General features: G+C 42.9%; 1 protein-coding gene across 5 annotated transcripts in view; it reads right to left on the bottom strand.

Moving 5' to 3' along the window:
- The window catches only part of SHQ1 (SHQ1, H/ACA ribonucleoprotein assembly factor), a 205090-nt gene that overhangs the window by 85468 nt on the left and 102944 nt on the right, over window positions 1-16678 (bottom strand). For all 5 annotated transcript variants that reach the window (XM_080677011.1, XM_080677010.1, XM_080677009.1 and 2 more), the window contains one exon: window positions 12135-12255. In XM_080677011.1, the coding sequence (XP_080533137.1) occupies window positions 12135-12255 (121 nt within the window). The remainder of the gene's footprint in view (window positions 1-12134; window positions 12256-16678) is intronic.

Genomic DNA, 16678 nt, shown 5'->3' with positions numbered 1-16678 from the left:
TTCCCACCTGCATCTGACCATCTCTTACTGATCTCTAAGTTCTCAGCTTCAACTCTTCCGCTGGAGGCTGTTTCCTATATTAAGAGTGGGGGTGGCTTCCGTGGTGCTCCCACAGTACCCACACTTCCCCACTGCAGCGGCTGGCAAGCCCCCACAAGATCAGCTCTTACTCACCAGAGTATCCCCATCACCTATCTCACTCAGTGCCTGCCATACTGCAGGGCTCAATGATTAGTGGTTGAAAAAGTAAATAATTCCACTTTCATATTCAATACTGATGTTTTACCTCTGAATGTGAGTTACGCCCACTCCCACAGCGTTTGGCAGGAATAAGAGCGAGCTGAATGGAGTAGACCCGTGCTGTGCTCAGGGGCACAGCCCTCTCCTCTACCAAAGCACATGCACAGGGGAAGCAGCATAGAGCAGAAATAGGGCCCCAGGTTTTCTAAAAGCTTAAGATTTCAGTGCTGAAACGGCTTAGGGTTGTTTACAACTGAGGAAGCTGATCAGGACTGATCAGATGAGAGAAAACTCTCCGGTGATGAAATGGTTTCCGTCTGCAAAGATCCCACATTAGTGTCCAAATGGTCACAAAACAAGATTTCATTGATGGAGGGAGAGTGTGCTAAAAAGCAGTGAAAACACATGGAACAAGAGAATTAACCAAAGTAAACTACTTATTAGTTCAACGTAAAAAGGTTCAGTATTTCAAAGACTTCCGCCCCGCCCGCCCACAACAACTACCTTAAAAAATTATACTAGAATGAAAAAAACTGTGATCTATAATCTTCACAAGCTCAGATGTGTACTGAAGACAGCTGAAATTTTAGATTTTAATTTTGTTTAGAGAAAAAAAAGCAAAAAAACTTTCCATGTAGCAAAAACAAAATAATACCCTACATGATCCTTTGTCCTTTCAAAATACACCATGCATTAAAACCATATAGCACAGCATTTTCTTCCGTGGGCATATACTCCTTTCCTAACAAGGAAAAAATTAGCTTTTTAAAAAAACAAAACACAACACTAAGGACCAGAGCGAGCGAGCGAGCGAGCGAGCGAGAGGGTGAGTGTGCAGACACGTGTGGGTGTGTGTCTGCGTGAGGGACAGTCCAATCCCGCACAGGAGACTGGGGAGGAGGCTGGGGAGGGGGCAGTGGTTCAGCCTTGCCACTACCCGGACTCCCCCTGGCCCAGGCCCGAACCCACCCAAGTGCACCACCCTGGACCCCAAGTGCCCGCCAAGGACAAGGCCCCAATCCTGCAGGTCCATCTCAGACCCTGCGTGGACCACACACCTAAGCAGACACCAGTGGGACTCCATGCACCTGGAGAGGACACTGGCAGATCCTGTGCACCTGCAAGTGATAGCAGTGGGACCTCTGTGCACCTGGCACGCACACGGCCTGACCCTGCCCGTCCGAGGGGGACCCAGCCTGCACACCATGCCACCACAGCACGACACCACTGACCCTGCAGGACTCTCACACCCGCCGTCGACTAGCCCACCGCCACTGCCACTGTGCTGCCACCACCGCCCTAGAGCCCAGCTAGCTCCATCGCCAGGCTCGGAGGCAGGACCCACACTGAACGCTGGGGGGTGGGTGTGGCCTCCCCTGCCCTGGACCTACTAGAACCCAGGACCTGAGGAGACTGAAGAGGCTGCGGATCAGTCGTGAGACGGGAGGCCTGGGACTGGAAGGAGGCCCCAGTGCAGCCTAGGCTGAGTCCCTGGATAGAGCAGTGCCAGCTCCCCCATCGCGCAGCCTGGGAAGCTCCCTGACCAGTGGGAGGGGCCACACAGTGGAGCTCAGGGCCAGCCGCACTGGAGGGGCCTGAAGGACACACCCAGCATTGAATCTGGGGGGTCCTCTATTTCTAGGAGCAGAAAGGGGGCTTGACAGTAGGTCCAGGAAGAGCAGTCCTGCCCACCTGGGATGCAGGGGAGGTGCCCTCGTTCCTGGCAAAACAGCTGCTTGTGGGCAGACCTGCAGCGACCTGGGCAAGGGAACAGCCCCAGGCAGGAAATCTGTGCCCCTGCAGGTGGCAGAGAGGAGGTGCCAGCAAACCAGGCTGAGCTGAGGCACTGGGAGGGGAGAAAGGGTCAGCCCCGCTCCTACAAACTACTGGCACCGCCCCCAACAGCATTCTGATCAAACCATCAGGGCCAAGACCAGGCTAACCCCACAGAGCCCAGCTCCGTGAAGGAGGGAGAACAGCTCAAAGCAGAGAAATGCAAGGTGTAAGACTCAAGCAGACCCCACCTGTAGGCTAAGGAGGCCCCACATGCTGGAGTACTATGGATTTCCACTTATTGGACCTCAATCAGGTTGCCCAGGGCAAGAAAGGGACAGTGACTCACAGTGACCAGCACCAGAGAAGCTCCCAGGAGGCCCAGAATAGACACACCAAGGACCAATTCAACATCAGAGCAAAATCCAGTGAGCTCCACAAATAGCAGACCCAAAGGTTTTTCAGTGTGTGAGTGTGTGTAGTTTTGGTTTTGTGTGTGAGAGGTTTTTTTGTTTTTGTCCACTTTTTTCTTTCTTCTCTCTTTTCTTGCATATCTTTAATTTCTCTTTCCTTTGATTCTATTCTTTCTGTTATTAATTTTTCTTATTTTAGTTTTCTCTTTTCCCCTTTTCCCGTTGCACTGCCACTGCCTCTATCTTATACCCATTGTTACATTTAAATCTATTATTACTTCACTCATTGTTTGCTCCCCTTTCTTTTTTATTCTTATTCCAATTATTTTAGTTCCCTTCTTGTTTTCATATGGCCATTTTTTCTTTTTCTTTCTTCCTTTTTCTTTATATGCCCTCTATGTCTTTGGTCTCATGCCTTTTAGTATTGTTTTTATTTTTTCTTTGCTTTGCTTTCTCTTCGTTTTCCTTATTAGTTTTTCCTGTTGTTGTCACATTGAGTAGCATGATTTTTGTGGTGTTTTTAGTTTGGTCCTGCTGTGTCTTGTTCAGTTCTGTCAGCACCTGTATAACAGCTGAAATGAGGAGGTTGGGGGTGAGCCTCACTGTCAGCAAGTCGGACGGGAGATCCCTGCATGAAAAGAACATCAACAACCAAGTCCCAGTTACAACAGGAGAGCCCAAATAATGCACACAGGGGGCATTCCTAGAGCATCCAGCTCAGGAGATCAAGAGACTGCGCCACTGGACCCCTCAAGACACCTTCTACATAAGGCCACCCCACAAAGACTATGAGGCATAACAGTTCTAATACATAGAAACAGACACAAAGAGAGAGCTAAAGTGGGAGACAAAGAAACAACTCCCAAGTGAAAGAAAAGGAAGAATCTCCAGAAAAAGAATTAAATGAAAGGGAGGTAAAGCAACCTCTCAGAGTTCAAAGTAATGGTTATAAAGGTGCTTAAGGAACTTAGTGAGAATTACAAGTAACTCAGTGGGAACTACAACAGCATAAAAGAGGAAATAGAAGCCATGAACAAGAACCAAACAGAAATGAAGACATATCTGACATCAAAAACACACCTAAAGGAATTAAAAGTAGAATGGATAAGGAAGGGCATCGAATAAGTGATTTGGAAGACATGGTAGAAATAAATACCAATTAATTATACCAGAAAATAGAAAAAAGAATTAAAAAGTAGAGAGATAGCTTAAGGGAGCTCTGGGATAATATGAAAGGCAACAACATTCACATCATAAGAATACCAGGAGAATAATGTGAGGAACAGAGAACCTCTTTGTGAAGAAATAATGACAGAAAACTTCCCCAACCTGGTGAAGGAAAAGTCACAGAAATTCAGGAGGAACAGAGAGCACCAATCAAGATGAACCCACAGAGATCCACACCTAGACACATCATAATTAAAATGGCAACTGTTAAAGACAAAGAAAGAATCTGAAAGGCAACAATAGAGAAACAGAAATTACCTGCAAAGGAGTTCCCATTAGAATTTCAACTGATTTCCCAATAAAAACAATTCAGGCCAGAAAGGAGTGGCATGAAGTATTCAAAGTAATGAAAAGCAAGGGTCTAAATCCAAGCAAGGGTCTAAATCCAAGACTACTGTATCCAGCAAGGCTATAATTTAAAATTGAAAGTGAAATAAAAAGCTTCGCAGACAAAAAAGGCTAAAGAAGTACATTTCCACTAAAGCAGCAATGCAAGAAATGTTAAAGGGACTGCTTTAAAAAGAAGAAAAGGAGAGAGGATCTTTAGGCATAAAGAAAATAAAAATAGCAATACATAAATATCTATCTATCTATATAAAAGCCTTAGCAACCATTTGACCTGTCGCTGTGATGCACACAGATGCTCAACACAGGAACTGCCCCCTAGTGGTCAGTGCGCTCCCATACCAGGAGTGCTGCTCAGCTGACCAATGGGTGCCAGATGCTGGGCTCACAGCTGGCGAGCGCCATTTCCTGGAAACACCCTTTTTTGATAAAAACTACTCTCAGCAAAGTGGGAATAGAGAGATCATACCTCAACATAATGAAAGCCATAGATGACAAACCAACAGCCAAAATAATACTCAGTGGGCAAAAACTAGAAGTGTTTTCCTTAAGAACAGGAACAAGACAAGAATGTCTGTTTTAATAACACTTAATTCAACATAGTACTGGAAATCCTAGCCACAGCAATCAGACAAGAAGAAGAAATAAAAGGCATCCAAACTGGAAAGGAAGAAGTAAAACTGTCATTATTCGCAGATGACATGATACTGTACACAGAAAATCTAAAGACTCCACCAGAAACTACTAGATTTAATAAGTGAATTTGGCAATGTAGCAGGATACAAAATTAACATCCAGAAATCAATGTCATTTTCATAAACCAATAATGAACTCCCAGAAAGAGAAACTAAAAAACAATCCCCTTTATCATTGCAACAACAAAAACATTCTTAGGATTAAACTTAACCAATGATGTAAAAGATCTGTACTTGGAAAACTATAGGACATTGAAAAAAGAGATAGAGGAAGATACAAATAAATTGAAGTATATACCATGTTCGTGGATTGGAATAATTAACATTATTAAAATGTCCATACTACCCAAAGCAATTTACAGATTCAATGCAATTCCTATTAAAATACCAACAGCATACTTCACAGAACTAGAACAAATACTCTGAAAATTTATATGGAGTATTTATCTTGAGAAAGAAGAACAAAATGGGAGGGATCACAATATCAGATATCTATTATAATCAAAATGGCCTGACAATGGCAAAAGAACAGGCACATAGACCAATGAAAAAGGACAGAAACCCCAGAAATTGACCCACACCATTAGGGTCAATTAATATTTGACAGAGGAGGCAAGAACATAAAATGGAGTAAATATAGTCTCTTCAACAAATGGTGTTGGGAAAACTGGCAGACACATGCAAAAAGAAGAAATAAACCATAAAGAAGAATAAACTCAAAATGGATAAAAGACTTTGTAAGCCAAGAAACCATAAAAATCCTAGAAGAAAACATAGGCAGTAAAATCTCAGACATCTCATGTAGCAGAATTTTTGCTGATACATCTCCTGAGCAAGAGAAACAAAGGGGAAAAAAATAAACAAATGGGCTATCTATACATATAAAGAGGTAATATGCTAATTGTCCGTTAAGGTGTCCTAGTAACAACCAATTTGCATATTGACAGACCAGCAGGAGGCTGCGTGCACAGCAGGGGGCGGGCAACCGAAGCCAAGTTCCCAGGGGTCTGAGGACAGTGCCTGACAGGAGCCCAGACTGCAAAGAAGGAAGAGGAAGCAGCCACGAGGAGCTCTTCCAATTCCCCTACACAGACATCCTACCACAGCCTCCGCACCCCCAGGGGGACAGGGAGGCTGACCAGATGGGGAGAAGACCCAGCCTAGGGGGAAGCTGCAGCCTGCACCTCTGACTCCCGATCTCTTCCCCCGCCACTACTGCCAGGGGCACCCACAACAACAGTATGCCGGCGACCGCACATCAGTGCCCCCGAGGCACCAGGGGCCCGTGGCTCACCGCTGCTGGGCCCCCTCCACTGGGGCCGGGCACGCCTCTCCTCCCTACAACTCCAGACCCAGGTGAAGGCAGGCCTGAGCGGCCCCCCAGGGTCAGACCCTTCCCCCCGACAGCAGCAGTGCCATCCCCGCAGTGGAAGTGCGCTGAACCTCACTGGGGGCGCGGCTAAACCTGCCCTCCTAGCCCACCTGGCTACGCCCTGGCCCAGCCCCTACCCGGCTCCAGGAGATTGGAGCCCCGCCCTGAACAGGTACAGCTGCGAAGCAGCCACGTACAATGTAAAGAATGGTGCCAAGTGGGAAGGATTGACAGTTACTCCCCCTTCGGCCTCGCTGCCCCCCTAGGGTCCCCCAATTCCCTTCCCCCCACCAGCGCCTCCAGGGACGACCACCACTACAGGGCTGCTGGCCAGAACCCACCCTTCCAAGGCCTGCGTATCCCTCTGCAAAGCTTCCATAGCTACAGTCCCAGGAAACAATCATGCCCTCCTCCCCTAATAGAACCTGCTACCTGCGAGGGTACCCGTGAGCTTAAAAATAACAATCCCTTCCCATTTAGACATCACTTACTTGATGAAACATTTCTAGATTTATTAGCGCAGAACCTCCCCATGACAACATAGGGATGTAGGCGGAAAAGATATTACAATTCCCATGGTATATGCATATGTATTCAGAAATGAAGCTCAGAGAGGAAAAGTGTCAAGCCCGGCAGTTCCCAAGGTGCAGCACACATTCCACAGGGGGGTAAATTTGATTTTAAGTGGGGGCAATTTGAAAATGAGTTAACAGTGATTTTTTTCATTTCTTATGGTTCTAGCAGGACTCATCTACAGCACATCCTACATAATAAAAGGCTAATATGCAAATGACTGAATGGTGGAATGACCGGTCACTATGATGTGCGCTGACCACCAGGGGGCAGACACTCAACGCAGGAGCTGCCCCTTGTGGTCAGTGTGCTCCCACAGGGGTAGCACCGGTCAGCCAGAAGCTGGGCTCACAGCTGGCAAGCTCAGCGGCAGTGGTGGGAGCCTCTCCTGCCTCCGTGGCAATGCTAACGATGTCCAAGTGACAGCTTAGGCCCACTAAGCCATCAGTTGGACATCCCCCCAAGGCTCCTGGACTGCGAGAGGGCACAGGCCAGGCTGAGGGACACCCCCCCCCCCCCGCCAAGTGCACAAATTTCATGCACTGGGCCTCTAGTCCTATATAATAAAGATGTAATATGCAAATAGTCGTTACGCCATTAAGTGTAACGATCGACTGCGTAACGACTGGAGCATGGATCAGCAGGAGGGTGGGGCAGTGAGCTACAAGCGGGTGGCAAAGAGCTACAGGAGGGGGAAGGGCAGCAAGCTAGGAGGGAGGCGAGAGGGAAGAGGGAGCTATAGGAGGGCAGCAGCGAGCTACTGGCAAGCTACTGGCAAACGGATTTGTGCGCAGGGCTGCTAATATAAAACTAAAAAGCTTCTGTACAGCAAAAGAAACCAGCATAAAATGAAAAGGGAACCTACTGTATGGGAGAACATATTTATCAATGATATATCTGAAATGACATATCTGATAAGGGGTTAAATTCCAAAATATATAAGGAACTCATACAACTTAACAAAAGGGAGACAAACATTCCAATTAAAAAATGGGAAAAGGACCTAAATAGACACTTTTCCAAAGTGGAAATGGCCAAGAGACATATGAAAAAAATGCTCAGTCACTGATCATCAGAGAGATACAAATTAAAACAGCAATGAGGTATTACCTCACACCTGTCAGAATGGCAACCATCAACAAATCAACAAACAACAAGTGCTGGTGAGGATGTGGAGAAAAAGGAACCCTAGTGCACTGCTGGTGGGAATGCAGACTGGTGCAGCCATAATGGAAAACAGTATGGAGTTTCCTCAAAAAACTAAATATGAAACTACCATTTGACCCAGTGATCCCACTTCTAGGAATATATCCCAAGAATCCCAAAACACCAATTGCCTATGTTCATAGCAGTGTTACTTACAATAGCTAAGAGTTGGAAATAGCCCAAGTACTGCCCATCAGCTGTAGTACATTTACACCATGGAATACTGTGCAGTTGTAAAAAAGAGGGATCTCTTACCCTTTGGGACAGCATGGATGGACCTAGAGACTATTATGCTATGTGAAATAAGCCAGTCTGAGAAAGACAAATATTACATGATCTCATTTATTTGTGGCATCTAATGAATAAAATGAATTGGCCAACAAAATAAGACTCAAAATATGGAGGCAGGATGAGGAGAGATAAACCAAAGAATTTATATACTTTCTAGAGGCCCAGTGCACAGATTCATGCACATTGAGAGGAAATTAATTAGGAGAAATATTTTAATATCGCTATTCGCCCTTTCTCTATAATAGAAGTGTCAACCAAATTCACGATCGACATTGACAGATCGAAACATACACATGCGATTGGCGCCAGTGAGAGCTTTATATATACAGATCAACTTGCTTAATTAGACTGGTTTCCTGATGTAGCTAAACTTTTTCCAGCCCCGTGAAGCACCCCAACTTCTCTTTCACGTAATTGTCAGCAACACAGCAGTAAATATCAACACGAAGCAGATTATTATTGTAGATCACGCAGGGAGAACAAAGGGTGAAATATTTTACTGGAGCAGTGATTGACTATATTCTGTGCAGTGAGAAAACCTGAAGTCATTTGCAAGATCCACCATTTCTTACTTCTTTTCAGTGGGGTCAAGTTTCTAAATTTTCTAAATCACCATTTTCCGGCTTATGAAAAGAAAATAGGATTCCACCGAGTCTCCTATCTACCTACTCCAGGACTTCTGTGAGGATCAAATGAGACAAGGCATGGGAAAACACTTCACAGACATTTGGTTAAAATGTGAAATATTTGCACCTGGCTATAAAGCAAGTCATGTTCCTAGGCAGAAGAAACTGCAAGGAGGTTAGTCGTCGCTAGGGTGAGGAAGCTAGGTGTTGCTACGTGACATCAACACCCAGTGCCCAGAGCCACTGTTTCCGGGCTGGGCTGGGCTAGCCTGTGGGCCGTATTTTGCGCAATGGGGTCTTGGCAGCATTGGCTGTGCTTTTGGTGGGCTGTCGCTCCAGGGTGGTGGTGGGGCCTATGTCCCACTTGGGGGAAGCCGAGTGTTGCTTTGTGTGCACCAGGTCCACAGTGCCATTTCTTTGTAAATGGCCAGTGCAGGTCACAGCAGCTCCTGCGTTGAGCATCTGCCCCCCGGTGGTCAGTGTGCATCATAGCGACTGATCAGACAGTCGGAGGGACACTTAGCATATTAGCCTTTTGTATATATAGATATGCATAGCCCATGGACATGGACAATATGGTGGTGAAGACCTGGGGGGGTTCCTGCAAAATGTATAACTCAATAAGAATACAGGGGCTTCGTGGAGTGGGGGAAATGGAGAGAAAAACGGGAGACATGTGTAATACTGTCAACAATAAAAAAATATTTAAAAGAACCCCACTATGCTATAGATATCATGTTATAAAAATTTATCTATAGGGCACTATTATAAGAAAAAATAAGTCATAAAATGATATGTATATTTTAAATCAATTATTTCCATTGGCTTAAAATGCACTGCAAATTACCTAGAATACTAGAATACTCATGGCTGTATGAGATGAAGTGAGGAAGTGAGAAAGAGACTCAGGAAAATACAGAATTATTTTAAAATAAGGTGCTAGCTTTCACGGATAAAGTATACAGAAAAGAAAGAAACCAGAAGGTGAAAGGTGAGAAAGAAATTAGTTATGAAAATCATGGACATTCACTGCAATATAATTAATCCAGAGCCAAGAAAGTCCACAGCAGATACTGAAAAGCTCAATTATGTTGTACTTGACAAATTAAGAATGAAATTAAAAAATTTAATAAAATTTTCTGCAACCTAAAACCAAAGGGAAAAAATGTTTAAGAGAAAGTCTAACACTCTCCATATCAACTTGAGGGCACCCTTCTACCTAATGAGATAAATGATCTCTCTTGTTAATAAGAAATGCAACTCAAAGAAATGGGATCCTAGCACAAATCTCAATGTTTATCAATGTTGATTACATGTTTATAAAATCCTTACCCTCAAAGAAAAAAAGAAAGATGTAAATCCACACAAATAGACTATTTCAATTTAGTTTTGTTATGAAAGAGCGGGAATGGCAGCACAGCATGATGAGCTCAATCAGCTGAGGACTGAATGAAGTGATGCCACACCATCACGACCTCAGGGCTAGAGATACAATTTCCCATCTGGCAAAATCTACATTTCCAACACAAATGCTGATACCACCTGCTTAATATTATTAGGGGTTATCTTGCCTAGTCCCCTAGCATTTTCTTTACAACAGGTAATAGCTTCAAGATTTTTTATTTTACTGTGCAATATAATTGCTTCCCCACAAACAGAAAAAAAAAGTAAATTCTATATAATGGCTCACTTGAAACAGGCATTAAAGCTATAATAGCGCATTAATTGACCAACCACAGTAATAGAAAAAATATCATCATCATTTTTCTTCTAAGTAACAAATGATATTGCGCCATCATTTTTCTACACCTAAGGATCATTGCGATCAAGAGTTCTCTTTGTGAGATCTCAATTAATAGTTTCTTGATAGTGAAATGGATACTTGGGCATGTGTGATAAGAATCAGGTCTAAGAACGCTTTCACGAATGAAAATTCACTGCATTGTTAAACTTCATATAGTCCTGAGTGAGGCAATGGGAAACCCTTTCTGAAGTTTACATACCAAGTGCAAGCATCCCACTTGTGAGTGTTCAGACCCTTAGGTATGTGTTACCAGGAATCATGTGATTCAGCTCTGAGGGTTGCATTTTTTAATGCTCTGAACAATGGATTCTGTTAGCCAGTGGTTAGCCAGTGAAGGCACAGCTTTGTGATCAGCAATGATTAGGTTTCTGCCCTGAGATGTTTACATAGGTGCACACAGGCACAATCACACTGCACTGAAGTAAACTATCAATAGGTTCCAATCCTTAGGCTTGAGATTTCATATTGTACTAGAGACCCAGTGCACAAAATTCGTGCACTTGGGGGTGGTCCCTCAGCCCAGCCTGTGCCCTCTCGCAGTCCAGGAGCCCTCAGGGGATGTCCAACTGATGGCTTAGGCCTGCTCCCCAGCAGTCGGACATCCTTAGCACTACTGCGGAGGTGGGAGAGGCTCTCACCACCACTGCTGCACTCGCCAGCCATGAGCCTGGCTTCTGGCTGAGCAGCGCTCCCCCTGTGGGAGCACACTGACTACCAGGGGGAAGCTCCTGCATTGAGTGTCTGTCCCCTGGTGGTCAGTGCGCATCATAGCAACCGGTCGTTCTGCCATTCGGTCGATTTGCATATTAGGCTTTTATTATATAGGAGAGGATGGGGTGGGAGGAAGGAGTAATCCTTTAACAGGCTGACTCTAGGACTGGCACCTACCCAAACCCTACCTTTTCCTCCCCGAACCCTAATTCTAATACAATTAGATATCTATAAAATAGTGCAATTCCATGTTCCAACAACCCATCCTTGGAAATCACAGAGGGGACACACACACACACACACACACACACACACACACACACACACACACACAATTTCCCGTGGTTCCATTCTGGAGAGAAACTGACAGAGAGAGTGGCAGAGCAGTTGGGGCTGAAGCCACAATTTCCTACCTAGGACTTTCTCCTGGTTCCCCTGCAGTTTTCTAAGAATGTAATAACCGTAACTAATGCTGCTGCCAACACTTTAACCTCACTTTCCTTTTCTAAATAATGTTAATTTAAAGAAAAAGACAAAATATAAGGCTTTAAAAAAAAACTGTAGGCACACTGCACCAAATGTGTATTTAATAACTGTCTGTTTTAACATTTATTTTCCAAGCAGTGCCAATTTTCTTTTTTTAAGTAAAATTAGCTTTCCAACATCTGCATCTCCTCCCTAAGCAAATTCACTAAGCTACCCAGGTTGATCCACTTACTTCTTCAAATGTTTGGTAGCTAAATGAGGCTTCTCTTTCATTAAAATTTATCTCCCAGGTTATTTCATTTTCTTCCTCGGGGGTAAATAGGTATTCCAGAAATGGGAACATACAAAATTCATATGTAATTCAAAACTTACTTGGCTTTCTGAATCCACACACAGTAGTCCGAGATATAGAGGTCATTTAGAATGTAAGCTGGGTCACTTTCCTGAAAAATTTTGTGAATATCCAGTAGACACTTTAAAACTGCACTTTTACCTAAAGGAAATTTAAAAAAATAAAATCATCCTTAAGAAAATATATCTGATTTTTTTAAACTGAGAATTTCAGACACCAAGAGGTAATATATAGCAGTTCAGAGTTTTAAATTGTTCTTTAGAATATTTTTCATATTTCTTTGTTGCATAAAATCATATCATACAATTAGGCCCAAAGCTCATTATTTTTTCTTTAAGAATTATGAGAAAGCCTTATAAGCTATTGCTATAGCTAATTAACTGTGGTTACCAAAAAAAAGTACTATGAACACAACTAGATACATTAAATAAAAAGAAGCAACCCAGACTAAATGAATATTTACATGCACCATAACTTCAATTAGATAATGTTCTTCTAATTCAAACGTTCAAAACACCATTGGGAATTATATTTCAGTTTTCAATTTCTTTATTTATGTCAATATTTTTTTTTGTCAAGGAATTATCTAGTACTAACTTACATTTTTTTAACCTTAAAGAAATGAAGAAAAGCCAGACTGGAAACAAAAACATCATAGCACTGCTTCAAACACAAAGCAACAAAACCACTTGGAAAAAGCCATCAAGTACTACCATCTTGTTCACTCTAATTACTTCCTCCTGCTTGTTAAATGAACCTAATTTTAATCCCAACCAAAGCCTACAAAAAAACTTTCTCAACAACAATTTCCTAGGTGTTCTAAATTTCATGACTTTCCTGAAATTTACTATCAGGCAAATTACTAAATTTATAGTACTACCACTTACTTTGATCTGTAAAATATAGAATTTTCAGTTTAACTGTTTCACTCTTATCATTGTGGTCCTAAAACACAGTATACTGATTTCATGAAGACACTAGATGTGCTGCCATTAACATTTTCCACCCGTCTTTTACACCCAATAAAAGCTGCTACTAAATTTTTAACACAGTTACCATCAGAAAGTAAGCTTCAAATGAGCAGGGATGAGGATCCAAAATGGCGGTGGATTAAGTGGAAGCAACACTGACCTTCTCCCACAACCAAACTGGAATTACAACTAAAATGTAGAAAAACCATCCTGAATAATCAACTGAAGACTAGCTGGAGAGAACCCTGATACCCAAGGACATAAAGCAGAGACCACATAGATGAGGGGTGAGGAATGTCTGGACCATGGGCCAAATGACGCCTGCAAAATCATTTGGTCTGGCCCTACCAAGGAATTAGGGGTGAGTAATGAAATGTTTGACCAAATAGAGTAGGCTAAGTTTTAAGTGGATAATTTTGTATGGCCCACAAATTATGTTTTATATATATCCAAATAGCCCTTGGCAGAAAAAAAGGTTCCCACCCCTGACATAGAGACTGGTACGAGGTATGGAGGTGCAAGAGGGCTGGCTGGGCTATCACAGACAGCAGCTAGAGTTTCGGAGGAATATCTCAGTTCCGGGGGAGTAGGGGAGTGGATTTCCCACTGAGAACTCTGTGGTCTAAACCCAATCTGGGTTCCCCAACCAAGAGCACCAGAACTGAAAAAGGTTCCCACTAACATCTGGCTGTGAAAAGAAGTGGGTTTGTTTTTTTGTTTTTTTTTGTCTGCCAGTTGAGACACCGGAAAATGTAGGCACCCTCATAAAAGGCCAATGAACAAAATTTCACGTGCAGCTACCCTCTGCCTTGAGTGCTGACAGAGGGAGGGCAGAATGGACTAGAGCTGTATGAGAATCCAGGGTTGGGGGGTTTAGGGGTAAGAGCTTTGAAGGCAACTTCCCAGTCCTGTGTTTAGTCTTCCCCCATATTGCAATGGATATCTTTCTTAGAGAGACGTTTACAATACAGGCAGATTCTGTGTGGGGAGGAAGCAATTGCCCCATCCTATTACAAAACCTCTCACCCCACCCGGTGGAGTTTATAGCCTGAGGCTCATTAAGAGACTGAGACTAACAATCAGCCTGCAGGCAGAGACTTGAGTCTTTGCCTGATCTCCTTCTGGGCCCAGAGCTAGGAAAAGCAGACCCTGGTGCACATCTTGGTCCTTTCCAAATGCACCCAGCCCCAGCAGAGGGAGCCACAAACTGTAAATTGCAGATGGGTCCAAACAGGGTACTCAGGGATAGTCACAATCAATGTCAGACACTGTTCTGCACCAGAGAACCTCCAAAAAGATTAGGAATCACAGCAGATCTACCTAATACATAGAAACAAAACCAAACAGGCAGGCAAACGGGGAGACAAAACCACAAGCCCCAAATAAAAAAGAGAATTCTCCAGAAGAAGAGCTAAATGAAATGGAGATAATATACACTGAGTGGCCAGATTATTATGATCTCTGAACCCATAATAATCTGGCCTCTCAGTGTGTGTATGTATGTACTCATGCATGAATTCGTGCATGGGTGGGGTCCGGCCAGCCTGGCGAGTGGGAGGGGACATGGGCGGTTGGCCGGCCTGCCTACTGGTCAAACTCCTGGTCAAGGGGACAATTTACATATTAGCCTTTTATTATATAGGATATACACTGAGTGGCCAGATTATTATGCGTTCAGAGATCATACTAATCTGGCCACTCAGTGTATTTATCAGAAATAGAATTCAGAATAATGATTACAAGGATGCAAAATAGCCTGAAAAAAGATATATAAACCATGAAAATGACTAGTCATTAATTAAGAATGCCATCCTATATAATAAAAAGCTAATATGCAAATTAACCAAATGGCAGAACAACTGGTCGATATGACGTGCACTGACCACCAGGGGGCAGATTCTGAATGCCGTAGCTGCCCCTTGATGGTTGATGCACTCCCAAAGGGGAAGCACCACTCAGCCAGAAGCCAGGCTCATGGCTGGTGAGCACAGCGACAGTGGTGGGAGCCTCTCCCGCCTCCAAAGCAGCACTAAGGATATCCAAATGCTGGACATCCCCCAAAGGCTTCCAGACTGTGAGAGGGTGCAGGCCAGGCTGAGGGACTACCCCCCCGAGTGCACAAATTTCATGCACCGGGCTTCTAGTAGCAGTAATAAAGAACACATTGGAAGGAATACACAGCAGATTAGGAGAAGCCAAGGATCAGATAAGTGAGTTATAAGACAGGGTAGAAAAAAAATCAATCAGAGAACCAAAAAGAAAAAACAATTTAAAAAACAGGAGGACATCTAAAGAAAGCTGTGGGAAACCATGAAATGTAACAATATTTGCATCATAGGAATACCAGACGGTGAAGAAAGAGAGGAATGAATAGGCAATCTCTTTGAAGAAATACTGGCAGAAAACTTCCGTAACCTGGTAAAGTAAAAAGGCACATAAATTCAGGAGACACACAGAGTGCCAAGCAAAATCTCAAACATGCCCACACCCAGACAGACACATCAAAATTAAAATAACAAAAGTTAAAGACAAAGAGAGAATCTTAAAGACAGCAAGAGAAAAGCAATTTGTTATCTACAAAGAAGCTCTCATAAGGCTGTCAGTTGATTTCTCATCAGAAACTCTACAGGCCTGAGAGATTGGGATGGAGTACTCGAGGTAATGGAAAGCAAGGGTCTGAAACCAAGATTACTATATACAGCAAGGCTATCATTCAAAATAAGGAACTTCCCAGACAAACATTTAAAAAAAAGGCTAAAGGAGTTTATCACCATCAAATCAGCATGGCAAGAAAGGCTAAAGGGACTGCTGTAATAAGAAGAAATAGAGAGTAACATAGGCATAAAGAATTAGAGTGGCAATAAATAAATATCTATCAATAATAACCTTAAATGTAAATCAATTAAATGTTCCAATTAAAAGACATAGGGTAACTGAATGAATAAAAAAAACATGACCTAAATATATGCTGCTACAAGAGACCCACATCAGAATAAAAGACTCACACAGTATGAGACTGAAGGGATGGAAAAATAAATTCCATGCGAACGGAAATAGAAAAAAAAAGCTTGGGTAGCAACACTCATATTTGAAAAAAAGACTTCAAAATGAAGAAACAAAGGTCACTACATAATACTAAAGGAATCGACCCAACAAGAGGATATAATCCTGGTAAACATATATGCACCCAATATAGGAGCATTTAAATATATAAAAATCTTCTGGAGAGATTTAAGGGAGAAATAGACAACAATAAAGTCATAGTAGGGGACTTTAACACTCCACTGATTTCACTGGATAGATCTTCCAGACAAAAAGTCAACAAGGAAACAGTTTTTTAAATGAAAAACTAGATCAGATGAATTTCACTGAGATTTACAAAGCATTCTACCACAAAGCTTCAGAATACACATTCTACTCAAGTGCACATGGGTCATTCTCAAAGACAGACCACATGTTAGGACACAAAACAAGTCTCTACAAGTTTAAGAAGACTGAAATCACATCAAGAATCTTCTCAGATCACAATGGCATAAAATTAGAAATCAACTACAGTAAAAACACTCAAAAACATTCTAACACATGGAGACTAA

Source organism: Plecotus auritus, assembly GCF_963455305.1.
Source record: "Plecotus auritus genome assembly, chromosome: 6".
NCBI classification, from domain to species: Eukaryota; Metazoa; Chordata; class Mammalia; order Chiroptera; family Vespertilionidae; genus Plecotus; species Plecotus auritus.
Note: the sequence above shows the minus strand (reverse complement) of the source record. Positions and strands in the feature narration are given on the sequence as shown.